Genomic DNA, 22008 nt, shown 5'->3' with positions numbered 1-22008 from the left:
CTTTCCCATTATAAAGCAGTACATAATATGGATCTCAATTAATCAAGATTAGGTGATACATACAGTGTTAGTTTGTTTTCATGCTGCTGATAAAGACATACCCAAGATTGGGCAATTTACAAAAAGAAGAGGTTTAATTGGTCTTATAGTTCCACATAGCTGGGGAAGCCTCACAATCATGGCAGAAGGCAACGAGGAGCAAGTCACAAGGCTCAAGTGATCCTCTCATCTCAGCCTCCCAAAATGTCAGGATCACAGCTGTGAGCCACCACATCCAGACCCTACAATGTTTTTCAAGACAAAGTTAAAATGTATTTATGAAGTCTACTAGGAAAGAAAATTAAATTCTAATGCTTATATTTCCCCCTATAATTTTGCCAACAGTGAATTTCCATTATGTACCTTAGACATAATCGAATGTTTTCAGCATTCAAATAAAAAAGCTCATCAATATCATTTCTAAAACTCAAAACACAATTTATTCACCTTCCAGATTCAGGCAAAATCCCTGAAAGACTAGATATAAAAGCAAAAGCTATAACACATTACATAAGTAAAATCACAAAAGTGAGTCATGAAGAAAAAGCCACCATGACTGCTAAGTGCACACATATCAAAAGAGAAGCATGCAACTTGCAATTTTCTGATATTATATTCAGGTTTAAAAACCTGCATTTAGGTAGGAAAATTTCAAGGTGTATATACATTTACACTTGTAATGCCAGATCATGAAAAGAAAATGAATTAAATCTTTCATTTCCCAAAGCACTAGTACCAAGGATACAGCATAAAATGAGGTTATGGCCTAGCATTTGATGGACACAGTTTTTGGTGTGCCTGTTGATATTAGTATTAATTTCTGTAGTCCAACAGATTTCTCACATCAGTTTAAATTGTTCAATAATTCTACTTTTTCAAAAACCCTTTATCTAATAAAGGATTCATAAATGGCAATACATTTCCTAAAGAAATGACTAAAGCTTTCTTTACTTTCTATATTTTTATATTTCTGTATCATTTTATTAGCAAAAGACTGAATATCCTTAGTTTATAAACAAATCATAGTCATTTAACTCAATTATTTCTACAAAAATTACTGAAAGTGAATTTTACATAGCATTTAGATAACAATGTATGTAATTTATTGTTCCAATTTATTACTCCAATTGTTCAAGATCAAAAGCTTTTATAAATATTGTAAATATAAAAGCTGTTTTTGTACCAAACTACTTCATACTTAAATTATGCTACACTACATATATGTGGGTGTGAGCAAATGTAAAATGTATATATAGTTATGATTTAGAATTTAATCTGAACTGACGACAGCATAGTTTCTCAAAGGGTAAAAACATTTTACTCAGCAGGAAAAATGTAAATTATTCAATTTTTGTTTTTCTGAGACAGTCTTACTCTGTCACCTAGGCTGGAGTACAATGCTGTGATCTCAAATCACTGCCTCCTGGGATCAAGCAATTCTCATGCCCCAGCCTCCCAAAGCTGGAATTATAGGCATATGCCATCATGCCTGGCTAGTTTTTTCTTTTTAAATAGAGATGGGGTTTCACCATGTTGACCAGACTGGTCTTGAACTCCTGACCTCAAGTGATCCACCTGCCTTGGCCTCCCAAGATGGGATTACAAGTGCGAGCCACTATGCCTGGCCCTGAATTATTCACTTTTACTAGCATCTATTTTTCATATTTCCTCACCACCAAGGAAAATGAACCCTACTTGTAGCAAGGAAAACGCTGATCAAAAGTTGAGAAAGTTCTCAGTACTTCAACTTGGTTACGAATAAGAAAATTTTAAAAATTTAAACAAAACCCTATTAAAAAGAGCAGTGGATAATATGTGTTGATAGGGTTTCGTTTTTTTTTTTTTTTTTTTTTGTATTTTTAATAGAGACGGGGTTTCACCGTGTTTGCCAGGATGGTCTTGATCTCCTGACCTCGTGATCCGCCCGCCTCGGCCTCTCAAAGTGCTGGGATTACAGGCGTGAGCCACCGTGCCCGGCACCGATAGGGTTTCAACAAGCAAACTGGAAATCTTACGTTTCACATATCTAAACTTTGACTTTAACAGGTGAAATGAGAGTGGTAAAGGTAAGGAGAAAAAACAGATCTAGACCAAAAATGTTTTTAAACCCCCAAATAGGCCTCTATAATTAGACTTTTCCCACCCTACCTAAGTCCTGTTAATGAGGAAAGGAAAATTCTGAAGCCATTCAGCCTTCTGACTCAGAGAATGGGGGTGAGGTGGGACAGGGGAAGGCAATCATATATGGCTTCTTACTGAACCCAAGAAAAATCATCTAATATTTTTGCTATATGCAATACTCTCTCACAGGTTGCTTCTACTTTTGTATCTATAAAATTAAGAACAATCACTCAGAAATTACTATTTCATGTCTTCCCTAAGACATTAGCTTTTTATAAAATAGTAGTTGGAAAGTAATCAAGCATGGGAAAAAAAGCAGTAATATCTGTTCTTTGTCCTACAATTTTTAAGGTAAACTTTATAGAATCTTGCATTTCTGAATACCATTTAATAAAAGAGGAATTTAAATTTAATACCAAGTACAAAAATGGAAAGATCATAGTTTCTCAAAGTGTAAACTATCTGAAGAGATAGAGTACTTAACATTGCTTAAACCTGGTACAGTGCTATGCAAGAACCAGCCAAACTGATAATAAACTATCTGAGTACTGTCTCTCACTTCACATTATAATTCCGTTCTCTCTGCCGCAGTCACTATTTACCACACCATACCTGGTCTCCTATAACAGCTTCCTGAAATCTCTGCCTCACATCTCTGTCCATTCCAACTAGACTATATGATGCTACAAAACTGAAAATATCAATTTCTTCAAGTTACTTTCAGAGGCTCCTTCCTGTCCACATATCAAAGTCAAAATAATTCCTTAGTCTACAGACATTTTAAGTGCACACTATACATTAATGGATGCACAATCAAGATCTCTACCATAGCACACCTGTATTACTATTTGGCTATTTAAAAAAATCATATCTTCATGATTTACATGTTCCACAGCCCCAATTCTGAACTTTCCCCCAAAACCACACACTTCCTACCATCATTTTGGTGTTGACTTTTGTTAACAGATGACCTTGACCTCTACCTTACTGGGAAGACAGAACTATACCCAGAAACATCTTTGAGTACCCTCTTTACTAATTAAGGTTTTTTTTATACTTTCATTTATCTTCTTTTTTCTCTATGGCAGAAATGTCCTTTCTCATTTTAACACCAACTTGTTTACCTGAGTTCATAATTTCACTTTTTTGGTCTATATTATTTCCCTATCAGTTATTCCCCTTCTAAGAAATGTACTCTGCTTTTGTCCCTGAGTCCTAACCCAAAAAATATGAATTCTCACTCCCTAAATCTTATTTTAGGGCTGTTAGGTTTTTGTTGATTTTTCTTCCATAAAAGTCCAATTTGGAGGGAGAAAAAATTACAGGCAATTTTGTCTTTCATATTAATTGCACAAACTCATTAAAATTATTGCTGTGAGCTATGCTTTAAATTTTTGTGTGTATGTGTATATATACCTGCTGCCCTCACCTCTTACCTCAGGTACTGCTGAAACAACATGGTCATTTCCCATAGAGAAGAGAATATATATGCTTTCTGGATAGGTGAGGTTTTAAAACTTTTTATTTAGAAGTGATTAGAGGCTCACAAGAAGTTATTTAAAAAAAAAAAGCACAAAAGGTTTCATGTATCTTTTATCCAGCTTCTTCCAATGGTAACTCTGCATAATTCTACTAAGCAACAGCACAACCGGGACACTGACATTGGTACAATGTTGGACCTTATTCATATTTCATCAGTTTTTACATGCATTAGTGTACGTGTCTAGCCATGCATGGTTCTAAGCAATTCTAACATATGTACAGATTTGTGTACCACAACTAAAGTGGTATTTTAAAATACTCACTTTCATGCTAGTCAGGTTTCCATCAAACTGATACTGGGCTCAAAAATCAAAGATAAACATGGTTTTTCGTCTCAAGAAATACAACTTGATATATCACACAACATAGAGAAAAGGACAAAGTACAATTAATGGAAACCAGAATTGTATTCTGGTTTTAAAATGAACTAGGAAATATATTCAAGTCAAAACTTTTTCAAATTTTTAAACCGAATCCTTTAAGCAAGTTTAGCCACCAAAAAACAACACACTTGGAATATACTAACCAGATATAACAACCTTCTGTAAAGTTCTCAGTATTATTTCCCAGATTCTGTTGAAGATTCGTATAAGAAACAATCACATGGAAAACATCTGGGCAACTTTTATAGAACAGTCACTAGGGACACTGTAATGCCAGTAAATATCCTTACATGTTGTAACTAGGTATGTGCACAGAATCATCTGGGGTATTAATGACACCCTCCTACTATGTTGTCTCAAAAGTTTTTTGATTAAAGAACTAAAATATTCCTTTCTATAATAAAATAAAAATTATAAGGTATATCAAGTTTTTTTTTTCACATAGGCTGCCAAGAAGCTCAAGTGAAATCAGTGCTTATACACAGTTAAGCATATTATCCTTGCTTTCCACCAGATTTATCTTTGCCTCTCTTTATATGGCTTCTGGCTTTAATATCTTTATGTAAATATCTTTTCTATGTTGCTGTATGTATTACATTGAGTCACACACTTTTTATATAAACATACTTAATCCAAACAAACTTACTTTACTAATAAGGAAACTAAAATCAGAAAAATTAAATGACAACTTAGTGAATGGTAGAGCTGCAAATCACATTCATTTGCAATATCCACTTTCTAGGGGTTATATTAAAATTTTATACATTTATAATTATATTAATTTGTAAACGAATTCTAAGCAATGCACTATTTGGTTAATTTCTTTAAAAAACAGCTACAGTTAATATTGTTATTTTCATTCTGATAAAAAATATATATAATGTGTGCTCTGTAATTGTCCTCAAGTTGTGTTCCTTTGTTCATTTTATTTTCTCTACCATTTAAAAAGCTCTTTAATGGCATATGCTTGTTTTTAGAGCTTACGACAGTGTTACAAAACAACATCTACTTCAATCTATATTTAGAATGTCTTTATAGTGGAATGCTTTCATGTGATAACAGTCATAACTACTATCTTTAAAAGTAGCAGTAACATATTATTGCTTATTCTTATATACATGATGTATTTAAATAACAGAACTCATAAAATACAACAGATTGATGAAAACTGAAGAATCTTATTTTTATGCTACTTATTGACTGATAATTCTATTTTATTCTAAAACTGAGTAACACAGAAAATAGAGTAAATACAAAGACATGAGACTTTAATAACGTAACTAATATAACTCATCAAATAACCTAATTGATATCACTGAAATAAGTATTTTAAATGATGGATATAAATAGTTCCCTTTCGAATATAACTGTTGCAAATATACTTTGATTACTTTGGCGATTTCAAAGTATGTCTGTATTATATTAATATATACTTTTCTGACCAACTTACATGATAAAAATTGTAGAATTATTGGTAACTATTTTTCAGCATTTGCAGTAAGAACTATGATTCCTTCTACACTATTTTTATATAAAGAATTTTTTTATATAAAGCCTTTATATTAAAATAGTGTAGCATAAGAATCACCAATATACAAATGGATACATGCACATGTTTCAGCATCCTTCCCATATATACTTGATGTCAATGAATAAACAATATTTCACATCATAAACACTGGCTCTGGCAAGCCTGATTACCACCTCATTTTAATATTTATTTACTCATCAGCGAGGAAGAATACAACTTTTTATCTCATGTATGAAAGCATATCATATAAGCTTAAGTGTGCATATCTTTCCAATAATAGTACCAGTTACACAGTAAGCATTCACTTTATTTCTATGAAGAGGTATATTTGTTTAATTTTAAAACACCTTTATTTGATTTGTACATTATTCTTCCTACATGTATAAAAAGGCATAAATATTTAATTTCATGTAATCATTTTCTTCTAGCCTCTACTAATATCTTTTAACTAGTAGATCAAGTAACAATTATTTCCTTACCTCAAGCAGTAATATCCACAAACAGAACACTAGTCTCAAATGACCAATTTATCCCCAGGAATTATAAATACAGGATGGGAATTTAACATAAAGCTTTTTAAAACTATAAGGCCATTTAAGTATATCAGCAATTTAAAATGTGCACAGTTACATAAACGAATCAATGAAATGAGGAATGCCACAAAGACAGCTATATAAGAACATAATCCTCTTTTTTACAACACCTTTGAAATGGAAGTGTAAACAGGCCAAAGGCATGCATTTCTGAAATATGATACTACTGCGCTTTAAAACCACATTCCCTGGTGTATCCCATCAAACGCACAATTTTGATTATTTCTTTCCAAATTGAAATACAACTTTCCTTTCTTGTCTGATCTGAAAGATGTCAAAATTCTCATAAAAAGAGTTATTTTGGCAAAGTTAAAGGGCAGAAGAATTTTAAAATATTGCTTATATCAGAAGTCTGCTTGGATACTTCGAAAGAGAAATCCATAAATGAAGTGCCTTGCAGCTCTCTGGAAGAAAAAAGATCAAGCATTTTAAATGAAAAATGTTCCCAGCCAGTGATTCTTTCATCTCTATATGCAAGAGAGGGAGACTGGGATTCAAAAAGTTCATCAGCAACAAAACTTTACTCCGTCCCATTTAGCAGTATGCCAGTTAATGTTACCTCATGTTAGGATTACATAAGGCCATTTTCTTTCATTAGGAAAAGTTCCTAAAATGGGCACTGTCAAGGCTGGTAAAACTGAAATCTGACCTAGTTTTTCTCCAAAGATTTCCACGGATTTTATGGAAATTCTTTCTACAGTTGGAGCTCACTTCCTTTCAAATACACTATGCTAACTGAAATATGCTAGCAAATGCTTTACTTTTCATGTGTCAAAGTAAAAATCTATAGAACATGTATGAATTTCTCAAATTTTTATCTCCAATAGTGAATTCTACGCTTGATCTTAGCCAAAAGGCCAAGTGATCCAACAGTGAATTCTTTATACCACTTTCTATTTACATCAACTTTACTATCTACTGTAAGCCTACGATCATACTGAATAAACCTACGTTAAAAAAGTTATTCATCTGGAGTACATTAATAAAATGGAGATCAACTGATTAGCCCCATAGGTAAGTTTGATAAAACACAAATATATGAACTCTTTAAAACATATTTCATTTGAAAGAAAAAGATTATTTGTATTGATCAGAAGGCTATCATGTAGTTTTCTATACTCATTTTAAAAACGAAGCATTACATTCCCGAGAGTGAAGAAGGTTGATGAATTAAAATAAAAACCACTAAAAACTTGTTTAAAAAGGAAAAATATCCTGTTGTCACAAAATAAACTGGGAAATGCATTTCAAGTATTTTCCCAAATCAACCACATACCATCACATTTACAGGGTTTTATATTATTCTTGTAATTCAAGTATAAACACTGTAATTGTCCTGCAATCATTCTAGAGAAATCACTAAGAGGTTCACAGGATTTAATTTTGAATAAAAGGGTAAGAAAGCATGCAGTCTATGGAAATTATATGCATATGAAAGCATGGCACAATACATTTTCATCACCTGACTTATAGTAAGTAATGAATCACTTCTTATACTCATTCACTTTTAAGACTTCAAACTTCATTTCCTGAAGTTTAAAAGTATAAAAATATGGCCTTATTTACTATGCTTAATTAATCATTTAGCTATGACTTCCATTGAACTAAATGAGGATAAGTTGGTCATAAATATTTATAATAAGAAAAAAATTAACTTCATAACTTAAAGGATATCCATAGAACTTTATATTGTATATCCTGTAAGACAGTAAATAGATATAATAAATACTATAATAATGGACTTCAGTTTCATCAAAAGAATAATCTTAACTAGACATTCATTACCCTAACTTCAAGGTTCTTTAGAATACACAGGAAATAAAATTACTCTATGCCCATTAAAAACCAAAGCAATATGAAACAAAATATCACTGTGTGTATTTCTCCTATTTTATTAATAGGAAAAATGCCAGGACAAAAGTTCTCAAAACAGGTAATATTCTCTATGTTCAAATAATGTATAATTCAAGAATAACTAAAATGAACAAAGTTTAAAGAATACTTTTGGTACCCTTAAATTCTAGTAACAAACACGGAAAAGTAACAATAAAAACAGTAATAATCAATACTCTCCAAGTACATGTAACTAATCTTTGACTACTACTCAGCTGAGGTCTAATATATACTGCTAACATTAATCATATAAATATATAATAAATGATTCAATCTTGAAAGCTGATATTGTAAACTATGGTGCTTAATAAAAATCCTAAATAAGAAAACACAAAATTATAAACATAAAGCAATAGAATTTTGTAAATAAAGCTAATACCCTACGATAAAAAGAACTGGAATGAAGGGGCAGATAGGTAGATTTGCAGGCTATATTGGGGACGGAAAACTGAAGTTAAAATTCATATTAAGACATCTATGTCCTCAGATTAATTACTGATATTTCAATACTTATGGCTATTGTAACTCCTATTTCAGAAAAAGTAAGAAAAGGAGAACAAATGAGGCTAGCTTTACCACTACTGCTATATATAAGTTATAACTGTAGTTTCAATCTTTTTTCCTACTTCTTTCTTATATCATAAATGAATATATTTATGTCCTTTCTTTCTGGCTCATATACATAAATCACTTTTTGAAGGACTGCCTATTATAAAAGGGCCATATCTTGTGTGTTTATAACACAACTCATTTGAGTTAAACACTCAATGGGAAAAATAAGCATTAAAAGTTATCCTAGTTATAGAAATAAAACTAAATTCCTAGGAGGCTTTACAGGTGAATGATAAAATATGTATTTTGGCTCAGCAAATAGAACTCTAAGGAAAATCAGAATAAGCCTAGTTAAGCTAAATATACTTAAAATTTTTTTCTGTATTTTGTTTATATGTAGAAAGGGGAAGTAGAAATTGTAAAGCTGTTACAATATACCCATACCCCAGTTCTTGCTTTCTTTTTGCCCAGTAGAACAGTGTATTATAGAAGGTGGTGAGGATGACAATGATATAATGACAAATAGGAATGGAGTCAATGTGAATGCAATGGGCCAATCTAGCTTTTGAGAAGAGAATGGTTTTTATGATTGGTTTTACTGAATTGCAAGCAATTAAAAATGTATTTGGACAGATGTAGAAACTTTAAAAAATTGCATTCCCATTCAGAGATAATACTTCAATGAAACCTAATTGAGAAGATGCACATATGTATTTTTTCTAAACTTAAAGCCCCAATTTCTTAGAAACTGACTTAATTTCCTCTGAAAATATCATTTGTGATAATAGAGGAAAACATTTTATTTCCTGTGATTTCTAAGATAAGAATACAATGACCCGAATCTCCATAAATTCTGCTAAATAAGCAGTGCTAAATCACGCTGGCCCATGTTAGTGTTTTAGCCTAGAAAAGTCACTGCTAACACCAAAGCAGATTAGTCTGAATATCATAATTCTTAAAAATGTATGCGTATTATTGAGATGTCAACACTTACGGCTATCGTAACATATGTTTCCTAGAGCCCTGCCCGTTTGAAGCAGCACTTCCTGGTCTTTGCTATTTAGCAGCTGCACCAGTGGTGAAATCAATCCAGCATCCACACATGGAATTCGCATAAACTCTGAAAATAAGAGACATATTAATTAAAAATCTAACAATTCACAATTTACATAAATCACCTCCCCTAATAAAATAAATACCTACTTTTAATATGTGGTATTTAAAAGTCACCTTGAAAAGGTGGCTGAATATTTGAGTAGTACATTTCTGTTCAAAAGTACCCTACTACAGCCCTACTAAATGCTTCATAAAATATACAAAAATGACTGGGGTCATATTTTTGTTTGCTGACAGTCTCTGCCATAAACCAAAGGGATTTTTAATTAACTTATGTCACAACTAATTTATCACTATCTTCTCGTAATAACTGGATGTGCTTTGGAAGCATTATGTGTGATGATGGAAACAATGGCAATGTATTTCTACGAGCCTGATAATTAAAGTACTAGAGTTATAAGCCATCATAATGTCTAATTTTTCACTGTTTTCTAAAAAAGTGTGTGTGTATATATATATATATATAGGCTATATACATATAAATATATATAAGTATGTTTATTTTTTATATATGTAATATATGTTATTAAATACATATAAACATATATTTATATATAGCCTATATATATAAAGGTTTCAGTGAACCGTTAAAAAATAACATGTCCTTTTTGATTGGTAAGATGTGGTGGAATCATCCTCTTCTTATCTTCACTCCCATCCTTTATTAAAATCCATTTTATGGCTCATTCATATCTGCTGCTATACCCACACATTTACAGGTCTAAAGAATCAAATGTTAAGATTTCTTAAATTTCAAATTCATTTTTTCCTTATCTTTATGGCATGCCATTCTCTTATGTATTAACTCCCCATGATACCACCACAGTCATGATTAGAAAAACTTTTTTTTTTTTTTTTTTACAGTGTCTCATGATGGACCACTACAAAACATAAGGAAATATATAACTGGTGAAATTTCTCCAATAACCAATAACTGAATTATCTTTTTGGACATCACAACTCACCATAAGGATGTTCTGGTTAATAAAGTTAGTTAACAAAGAACTAATTTATCCATCTATAACTTGTCCTACTAAAAAAAATCACTATCTTTTCACTCTATCAAGGTGGTCTACCCCTTACTTTGTTCCACAGGTACCCTCATAAGCAATCCTCCTGCTCTTTCCCTTCATTTTCAAATTCTTAGAGCACACCATATAGGTTATTCTGTCAGCTGTCACCTCTGAGACAACTTCTTTTCTGCCTAAGATAGCTGTAAATCACAGAGGTATTCCTCTCTCCCTAAATAAAGGATTTAATTCCTATCATCTCTTTCTTACTTATTACTCTATCACTGAAAAATCCCCTGTAATGTAAACTTCTGGTTGAGATTATTTCCTATCTCAACAACTAAGCTTTGAGTTTATCACTGATGTTATCAAACTCAGTAGTATTAAGTATCCTACTACTCATGCTAAGAAAATGAATTATCCTATACATGTTTATGAATTCAATGACCATCTATATGAGAGGACACACCAATCTTCTTATCGACCTCTTCAGTTAATTGTTACTTGAGACCCTTCATAGATTTTAAATCTTTTTTTCCTTGAGACAAGGTCTTACCCTATCACTCAGGCTGGAATGCAATGGCATGATAATGGCTCACTATAGCTTTGAACTCCTGAGCTTAAGGGATCCTCCCTGACCTCAGCCTCCTGAGTAGCTGGAATTACAGGTGTGTACCACCAGGCCTAGATAATTTTACTTATTTATTTATTTTTGAGATGGAGCACGGAGCTTTGCTCTGTCATCCAGGCTGGAGTACAATGGCGCAGTCTTGGCTCACTGCAACCTCTGTCTCCCGGTTCAAACGATTCTCCTACCTCAGCCTCCCGAGTAGTTGGGACTACAGGCGAGTGTCACTACACCCAGCTAATTTTTATATTTTTAGTAGAGATGGGGTTTCACCATGTTGGCCAGGCTGGTCTTGAACTCTTGACCTCGTGATCCGCCCACCTCAGTCTCCCAAAGTGTTGGGATTACAGGCATGAGCCACACGTCCAGCCAATTTTTAATTTTTTTATAGACAGAGTTTCACTATGCTGCCCTGGCTGGTATCGAACTTCTAGTCTCAAGTGATCTTTCCATTGTGGCCTCCCAAAGTGCTAGGATTATAGGTGAGAACCACCAGGCCTGGTCTAGATTTCAAATCTTAAATTAATATGCTACTAACTCATATTAAAGACAGATGTTCATTATCCTTTTCACTGAACTATGCCTAGTTCCCAACAGTAAGGTGATTTCATTAACTACTAAAACAAGACATTTAGGAATGGTCTGATTTGCACTCATTCATAAATAAAACTTGTTTATCTTATTATTTTACTTGTTTTGTTATTGCTATTCTTCAGGCAATGGCAACATTGATGAATTGCTGTGTTTCTTTTATGTTTTGCCTATATGATACCAATCTTTCAAAATTTTGACTCTACAATCAATAGCTTCAAGTATTCTTGGAATAGCAGAGGGTAAATAATTACAGAAAAATTATGGAATCAAACTCTTTGGAACCATTTTTTACTCAAAAACATATAAAGATAAAACAAAGCTAATATATTCCTCAGCTTTCAGTCACTGTCAGTCTCTGGATAAAGTAAAAAAGAATTTCTTCTAAAAATCTTTTGCTTTTCAGCTAATTTACTTTTTTAACCAAAGAGTGGTAGCCCTCGCTATCTAATTTTAAAGACATAAAGTTATCATGCTTCAGGCAGATATATTAAAAAAAATACCAGGGATGTGTAAGAATGTTTAAAATGTTCTACATACTACATTGGAGATGCTTCAGAATGGCTGACAGTCATCCTTCTTCAAAGGGGTTCCTACCTATGCCTCTACGTTTCACATCGGCTATCTTTCACAGCTGGCTGGATTCTGACTCAATAGCCTAAAAGATGGTCTACTTTGAAAGATCTCCTAAAAGAACAACGGCAATGAACTTAAAAAGAAACAGGCAAAAAATCAGATTCTCTCTAGGTAATCTGAACTCAGAGAACTGAAAATTTTGGTTCGGGGAGGGGGGCAGTACTGCAAGGCAAAGAGGTTGAAACCAAGATACATGCAGAATGACAGCGAATAGAAATCAAAGTTAGTGGATGCCATTATGCTGCAGAAAGCAGGAGCCATTAAGTATTTCTGCATATTTGTATTTGCCTACACAACACATAATTCATTTTTTTTTCTTTGCAAAACATGTGTAGGTTAATGTAGAAATTCAATACAGAGGTTTTAAGGAAATAGGTACTGCTCTATTTCAATATCAATAAAAATAAAAAGTTGATTTCCACCGAAGACCAATGTTGTTCCCTTTGACTGTAGTAATATATTCATTAAATAATTGTTAATTATTTCTATTCTTTTCTAAATCTAGAGTGTTAACGCTTTACTTTCTTGCTTTTACTTTCTCAAATCTACTTGAATTACATATTTATTCAGCAGCATCATAAATTACAGGCTGTGATGAAAACCACAAAATAAAATTATCTTCTTTTATATACACTGAGATTTATATCCCCCTCACATCTCCTCAAATATTAAAAAAACTAATGTCCACTTTCTCCACTTTCAGCTACCTGAAGAAACTAAGTATTTTATTAAAACTCTTTTAAACCAAAATTTTCAAGCCAAATAAAAACACTGAGTAGTAGAGTCCACCTCAGTGTCTATTAGACTAAATCATTATATTCACGTTTGAATTTTCTCTAATAACCTCCTTGTGTTAACGCTTAGCTTTATATATTTTTATTTTGAAAAACAAGGAAAACCATGAGGCATGAATATAAAAGAATGAGTGACTTTTATATGTGGGTTGTCAAACTGACATTTATATTTTTCATTCACACTTTGTATTGCCCTTGTTTTTAAAGAAGTACTGGCCGGGCGCAGTGGCTCATGCCTGTAATCCCAGCACTTTGGGAGGCTGACGGGCGGGGGTAGGGGGAGGCGGCAGACCACGAGGTCAGGAGTTCGAGACCAGCCTGGTCAACATGGTGAAACCCCATCTCTACTAAAGATACAAAAAATTAGCCGGGCGTGGTGGCGGTCGCCTGTAATTCCACCTACTCGGGGGACTGAGGCAGGAGAATCGCTTGAACCCAGAAGGTAGAGCTCGCAGTGAGCCGAGATCGCACCATTGCACTCCAGCCTGGGCAACAGAGTGAGACTCCGTCTCAAAAAAAAAAAAAAAGTACTGATAATAATTCTTACAAAATGACGGAGGTTAAGCTTCCAACACTGAGGTCTGAAGGTATACTTTCAACTACTTGACAACATAGTGGATTCTTCTGGAGTCTCAACTTTATTCAATGATTTCTCTAGGGTACACATGCATTTCATACTAAAAGAAACACGTACATGTACCTGTTATGGAATAGAAGGCAAAATTAAAATCAATAAAATAGAACAGGAGACTTCTGTATTTCTGCTTAGTGCTCTTCCCAGGTCCTCTTGGGTGTAAACTTTCACTCTTTTGTTGTTAAGAGCACTCAGGTGGAAGTTTTGATAAACACTTTGCAATATGATAAAGTACACAGAAGAACAAAAAATCGTAATGTTAATCAAAACTCCTGATTCTGTACTGCTTTAGACTGAAACTTGGTTCTCAAGCTTTATACTCATCAGTATCACCTAGAGGACTTGTTAAAACAGATGGTTGGGCCCACTCCTGAGTCCCTGATTCAGTAAGTCTGGGTGAATGGATCCAAGAATTTGCATCTAACAAGTCCCCGGATGAGTCTGTTGCTGCTACAGGTCAAAGGCAGGGAAATGCTATAGAAGAACAGACAAACAGCAGTTCAACTTTTGCTGGTTTTTACACATTTTCACATCAGTTACCAGCCCAGTCTTTCATGTTACATGCTGCTACCCCTGTACTCAGACCACCTCTACACATTCCACTGCCATCATAAAATCTCATTTACTGAAAAGAAATGAAAGGAGAGAAACAAACTAGTGAATAAAATCCAACTATTATCACTTAAGTGTGACGACAGTCAAGATATTTAGCCTCTATGTTTTCTCATGTGTATAAAATAACCCTATCTCAAAAGGGACTGAAATAATGTAGACAACACTTAAATTATGTGAGCACAAAATCATAGCTAGCATTAGGAAGTATTACTATTATTATTAAATACTTTTGAGAGTCCAATTCTGAAATATTCACAGATATGTCATATCTTGCTTATTTGTCCTTTGCCTCCAATCAGTCTTAAGTCTATTATATAAAGGAATAATACATTTAAAAGGTCTAAAAAATCTTTTACTATAATTTATGGTCAAAGCTACCCTCCCACATTAAACTCGCCCATGGAACTTCTTATAAATCCTCTAAATTTTGAATGTCAGCATAAAGGTGTGTTAATTTTTAAAGATTCTTTTTCTATGTACAAAAACCTATTTGGAGTTTACGTGAATCGAAGAAGTATATGCTAATATTTCTCCTCTGTGCACAGCAGAGTAAAGATGAACAAATTAACTTCCAACGTCATATTCTCTGGTTCATACAATCTTTTTCATCGTCAATTTCTACCAAGAAATACATGCCCAATCAGTATACAATGTTGTGCCAGGTTGCACTTCTGAAGTTATGTATTTCTTTTGAAAAGAACACTCAATGGCCAGACTCAGTGGCTTACGCCTGTAATCCCAGCACTTTGTGAGGCCAAGGTGGGTGGATCCCTTGAATCTAGGAGTTCAAGACAAGCCTGGGCAACATAGGGAGACCCTGTCTTTACAAAAAATAATAGTAATTTAAAAATTAGCCAGGCATGGCGGCACATGCCTATGGTCCAGCTACTCAGGAGGCTGAGGTGGGAGGATTGCTTGACCCTGGGAGGTCAGGTCTGCAGTGAACCGTGATTCTGCCACTACACTTCAGCCTGGGTGACACAGTAAGACCCTGTCTCAAAAACAAACAAACAAGCAACAAAAAAAAAAAACCACTCAACAAGATTCTGGTCCACTTTCTCAGCCAATCACTTAAAAAAGTAATTGGCTGTGGTCATGGAGTAATAAACATACCAATGTATCCTATTTATTTTAACCAGCGGAGGCTAGTGATATGCCCTTTATTAGCCTCTGATTAAAAGCATAAACATTAAAAATTCTATTATGTCTTTAGAACATAGCAGTCATCTACTAGAGTATTACTACAAGAAACTCTTCAAAGCAGAGTTGTCATGAAATTGTGACAGAGCATTATGAGGAATTTTATTAAGTAAGACAATAGAGGAATGGCAATCCATTTCACAAAAATCTGTTATCCAAAATTTCTGATTTTACACTACAAGAATGCTTAAGAAAAAGGATTTTAAGATAAAAATTGTGGAGTCTCTACCTTGATTTCTGGAACTCCATACTGTGACTCTAACAAAGTTAAAAATAAAAGACTTGTTCAAAATAAATAAATAAATAAAAAATAAAAGACTTGTTCTTAAAAACCAAGATGCTTGTATCTAAGAAAATTCAGGTAAGGGTTGGTCCAGGTTAACAAGCAATGTCTGGAAAGAATTCATTTTCAAACTAGATCTGCTTCTTAGATGTGACATATAAGAGTGATAAATGGCCAATTTTCTAACAACCACCAAAAAATGATATACCAATACGGAATCTAACTTGAAATGCATTTTCAGAACCTCTACACAAATGACAGTTTCACACAATTTTCTTTTTGGCAACACACCTAAAAATACATTGTTTAACCAGCCCAAACCAACATATACTGACTGGTACTTTACAAAGTCACCTGCCATGATGAAGCCAGAATTTTTAAATTCCTTCCCTTTAAAGAATAATATATGAATCATATTACAATAAAAGGCTAAAAAATAATGTAAAACTGACAAATTGAGGCACACTAAAGGTATTATATATAGTATGGCCTTCTCTTATGCTTAAAAATTGTTTTAGGAATTCAGTGTTTTTCTTAAACTGACTGAACTAAAACCACTTGCAAATATTTATGCTATAATTCACCCAAAGAATCTCTCAGTGTATAAATAGTACACAATGGGATGGATTAAGTATTCTATAATCTAAACTTTGTTGTCATTATTGTTTTTCCAAAGTATTCTTACATGGAAACTTAAGAAATATATGTTTTCCACAGAGGTGAGTGTAGAAAATAGAACATATATTCCAACTATACTGGTGAAGTGCCAATGTCAGAACAATAGGCAAAACTAAAAAAGAACAGTGAGGGTATGTGGGTATAACACAAACAAACATAAATATTTAAAAATATATTATCTCTTATGCCAATAAAGATGAATGACTCAGTGGCAAGTTCAAGAATCTTATACCAAAAGTAATAAGTAACACAGGTATAGCTGAGGGCAGCAGAGCTTTCCCATAATTCTACTGAGAAGGAATGGGTTATCAAATGAGACATGTATAAATGACTGTAACTATAGCCATTTAAAACAATTACATGAAGAGTCAAACAAAAGATAAATGAAATAAAAAACATCTAATCTATAAAATTAAAACATAAATTAAAAAAGCATACTGACAAGTAAGATGTAAAACTGAAGATGTTCCCAGCAGAAAAGTTCTTGAGGTAAACCTCACCATTTTTGGCTACTTCTGCTATGATGTTAGCTACTTTGGCTTTGCAGGAAGACTGTGGAGTCAACAGACTTGCAAACAGCTGAAGTATTCCACTTGCCTGGATTTTTTCACTTGTTTCCGTATCTAAAAGAGATACACACAAAGAGCTTCAATGAAAATCTTTAATGGTAAGACTGACAACCATTATCTACAATAAATTATTCAAGAATTTTTCCCACCCATAATATAAATTAGTTTCAGTATAGATTCAAATATATGTGTTTACATAAAATTACCTTCTGCTCCACAAGCTGCTTTTATCTTGAGTTTTAATCTGCACAAAACACCTGATAATATATTTTGTTTATTTACAGTCAGACTATAAAGAAGTTCTTTCTGAATATATCATTTGTGTACCAAACTTCCTCTCAATGTTAGTTCTAACCCTATCTATTCAGAATATAAATGCTTTTTTTCTATATCTCTTCTGAATTCTAACAGCTATCACTTTCTATTAACTCTATGGTTCTCTACAACGCCATAGCAACTTTTAAAAATGGCAATTATATAGGCAAAAAACTCACCTCCTATCATTTTATATGGAATGAAAAGTGATAGTCAAGGGATTACACGGTTCCTATGACTACTATGTTTTTCATACAACTCATTCACATCACCATTAATGAAGAAGGGAAACAGTACATTGCAACAACCTATAGTATTCTAAATTCTATTTGGTGATACAGAAATTCAAAAGGCCCTACTTCTTTCCTTTCCTTCTTTTTAAAATACAAATAACGGGCCTAAAAACAAGCTACTTCAAGTATGTTAAAAAGAATGACCTATTAAAATATAAGATAAAAATAAAGAAAAGCTCAAAGAAATAAAATTATTACTTGTGAACAGTGAAGAGAAATGGCATGTGTTTAAAGCTAGAGGGTTATAAGGCTCATTAAAACATTCAATTGAAATTTGTTTCTATATGTAGCTCCTCTATGTCCTTTAGATCCTTGGATATACATACAAGTAATAAGAGAACCCTAAAAATTTCTTGTTAACTAAACGGCAGCTGATGTGATCAGTAAAGAGTAGGAAAATCATTTTTTATAATTTGAGAAAGTCCACAAAAAAGTAAGTAGCATATTTCTTTATAATAAGTGCTGATTGTTTAATACAGTTTTTCAAACTGTGGGTCCCAATCCATTAGTGAGCACTAAAATCTACTTGGGGAATGAAGACTAGAAACTGGTTAAAAAGACAGAAAGAATTAACACCATCTACAACAACAAAAAAGAGAAAAAAAATTGCACATGGTAAGGTCAAACACTACTATTGAAATTTTGGTATGAATTATGTATATGCATATGCATATGTGCCTGTAAGTATATACGTACTGTATGTAAAATGTATTTCTAATCATGGGTCTGAGGAAAGCGAAAAACCATTGTTCTATGTACCCCTTGACTACCAGGATTTAGAGTTAAGGAATGATAACACTCCAGTTTATGCTTTTATTTTATTGGACTAAAAAATACGTTTTTATGGTACCACTTGAAAATGTGACACCTATTTTTTTTTTTTAAGCAAAAAGCCATAAAGAGCTAAACTTAATTTGCCATGTTACAATCTTTTCTTTTCTGACCATTGCTACCAGAAGATATATAACCTTAGAACATTGGGTCATACTGCCCCAGGGGTCTAGCCCCACCATCTGCTGGTACTGGGATGACAGCAAATGTCTGGCATAAGGCATGAATCATGATTAGATACGAAGCCGAGGCATTTGTTATGTGTGGAGGCAAGCAGTTAACTGCAAATCACCCATGCATGTCTCATTTAACTATAACTAAAAGAGTGGCTTAATATCAGAGTAGAATGTCAGGGGCAAGGGGAAACCCAAACAAAACAATGCTAACTCTTGCACTCCAATGACACTTATATGTATGTGTGTGTATATATATACTTTTCTTTGATGAGACAGAGTCTTGCTCTTTCAACTAGGCTGGAGTGAAGTGGTGTAATCTCAGCTCACCGCAACCTCTGCCTCTCGGGTTCAAGTGATTCTCATGCCTCAGCCTCCCAAGCAGCTGAGATTACAGGTGTGCACCCCAACACCCAGCTAATTTTTGTATTTTTTAGTAGAGATGGGGTTTTGCTATGTTGGCCAGGCTGGTCTTGAACTCCCAGCCTCAAGTGATCTACCTTAATTGGTTCCCCAAGTGCTAGGATTACAGGCGTGAGCCACCATGCCTGACAGCTCCCACTTAAACGAGAATGTGTGGTCTTTGGTTTTTTGTTCCTGCGTTAGTTTGCTTAGGTTAAATGACCTACAGCTCCATCCATGTTGCTGCAAAGGACATAATCTCATTCATTTTTATGACTGTGTAGTATTCCATGGTGTATATGTACCATATTTTCTTTATCCAGTATATCGTTGATGGGTATTTAAGTTGATTCAATGTCTTTGTTACTGTGAACAGTGCTGCGATGTGTGTGTGTCTTTATGGTAGAATGATTTCTATTCCTTTGGGTACATGCCCAATAATACAACTGCTGGGTGGAATGGTAGTTCTGTTTTAAGTTCTTTGTAAAATTGCCAAACTAATTTCCACAATGGCTGAACTATTTACTTTCCCACCAGCTGTGTAAAAGCATTCCCTTTTCTCTGCAACCTCACCACCCATCTGTCATTTTTTGACTTTTTAATAGCTGTTCCAACTTGCATAAACTACAAAGTTTTAACTTCATTTCATATATACTTTTTGCACTGGCATTACACTGTATTTCAAAATATACACGGACCTGTGAACTGAGGATGTTCTCAGGTATCTGTGAAAACCCTTGAAACAATTTTAAAACGGCACTAAGGAGTAGTCAGAGGTTGATGTTTACATGTCCAAATGAATGGCTACTTGTTAAAAAAAACAAACAAAACAAACAAACAAACAAACAAAAAAACAAGATAAAAAACCATGCACTGTGATCAGGACTCTTCACTATCTGTAGCCAGACTACTACTGACATTTTAACCACACTCCTTTTTAATGTTTGCAGGAATCAATTCAACATCTTTCTCCTCCTTCGCATCTAGGTGCAGTCATAAAAACGTTTGAGAATGCCTACAAATTATAGGCAGCTGTCAGTTTTTGAATTTTGAAGGGCCCATATATGACGGGCAATTGCTACTTTAAAATAGTATCTGTGGGAGCTGGGGCAGGAGTCATATCCATCACAATAGCCCTTGAAGTTCTTCTAGCACTCATTCTGTCCCTGAAGCCCTATGTCCTCACTCCATCTGACCTCCTGGTGGCAAGGAGGCAGCTTAGTTATGACACTGCCAGATATCGGGAAGAAAGGGAAAATTAGGTGATCAGGCCAGAGAAACTTGAAAGAAGAGTAAATCAAGAAACCAGGCTATAATGTCATACGAGCAGAGGCTAAAGCACAACTCACGCAATTCCTCAAGGCCAATACAACGTATTACAAAGGAGGGAGTACGGAGAATGGGAGGGAACTCATAATTTAAGGTTACAGCTTGAGAAAGGCTCAAGTTCCAAACACAACTGCCAAGTAAATATATTAAAATAATTGGCTTTACAGTTAAATACCAAGAGGGAATTTCCAGGTATGCTACTACAATAAACTGAATTTATAATGTTATATTAGCATACAGGTTTCATGAGGATAAACTAATGAAAAGCAAGAGATAACCAATTTATAGTAAACCCCAAGTTAGAAAAATAAAAATAATGACTGCTATTACTAAGACTCTATTAGGTTAAAAGTGTATTTGGATTAGATTGGTAATATAGCTTTAGAGAAATAAAAAACATTTTAAGTTTTACTTAGAGTTATAAGAACAATAAAGAATGGTAAAATAGTGGCCTAGGGTTCCTTACGGCAGATTGTGAGAAGACAGGTTTTCACTGAAGGCTCAGACTTGGGATTAACAAGGACCAGAAATATGAATCAAAGGGGGGCCATGGGTATCAAGGTTTCTGGGGAATTGTATATCTCTCAAGGGGTAGATTTTAAAAATAGGGTGTAACAAAGAGACTTAGCCCTATGCTGCTTTGGGTGATCTGATCTAAACCCAAGGCTTCATTTACCAAAGAGACAGGTCCCCAAACCTCTCTCCTTTTATGCAACAGTAAACAAAGCATTTGCACTTGGGTATACGCTAAATACCTCAAATTTAACAAAATCAAAATCAAATGTACCCTCTTTCCTTTAAATTCATTTTGGTCTCTATCTCAGTGAATGGTAGGACACCCATTTAAGCCAGGAGCCCTAAAATAATTATAAAATTTTCTCTTTTAGTGAACAACTTCCTGCCACCCACTTTTAATCAGAACATAGGTCCCACAGATTCCATTTGACTATTGTTTTTTGCATCTATCTTCTCCCTTTCTACATTCATATTACTTCAAGTTCTCACTTCAGACCTCTGTTAAATGCAACAGCCTCCTCAAGTCTCCCTAACTCCAGTTTGCCTCTCCCACCCCATTCGCATCTTTCATCTACAATAGTACAAGAATTAACTTCTGGAAATGTAAAGTTTATATCATTCCTTTAAATTTTTAAGCAATCCTCCATATCTTTTCATTAAACATTCAAGCATATCCGTATTTCCTAATCCTTTCTCCTGATACTCCTCCATGGACATCCTACACTCTAGCCATACTAAATT

At 33.9% G+C, this 22008-nt stretch overlaps 1 protein-coding gene across 7 annotated transcripts in view; it reads right to left on the bottom strand.

Moving 5' to 3' along the window:
• RAP1GDS1 (Rap1 GTPase-GDP dissociation stimulator 1) overlaps nt 1-22008 on the bottom strand; it is a 173757-nt gene that overhangs the window by 83683 nt on the left and 68066 nt on the right. For 5 of the 7 annotated variants that reach the window (XM_026455034.1, XM_026455037.1, XM_026455033.2 and 2 more), the window contains exons 3-4: nt 17340-17462; nt 9649-9774 (exon numbers count right to left, since the gene is read on the bottom strand). In XM_026455034.1, the coding sequence (XP_026310819.1) occupies nt 9649-9774; nt 17340-17462 (249 nt within the window). Of the gene's footprint in view, nt 1-9648; nt 9775-17281; nt 17463-22008 lie in introns of all 7 variants that reach the window. The other 2 variants (XM_026455039.1, XM_026455038.1) reach the window with 1 other exon arrangement.

This window comes from Piliocolobus tephrosceles, chromosome 3 (genome assembly GCF_002776525.5).
Source record: "Piliocolobus tephrosceles isolate RC106 chromosome 3, ASM277652v3, whole genome shotgun sequence".
NCBI lineage: Eukaryota > Metazoa > Chordata > Mammalia > Primates > Cercopithecidae > Piliocolobus > Piliocolobus tephrosceles.
Note: the sequence above shows the minus strand (reverse complement) of the source record. Positions and strands in the feature narration are given on the sequence as shown.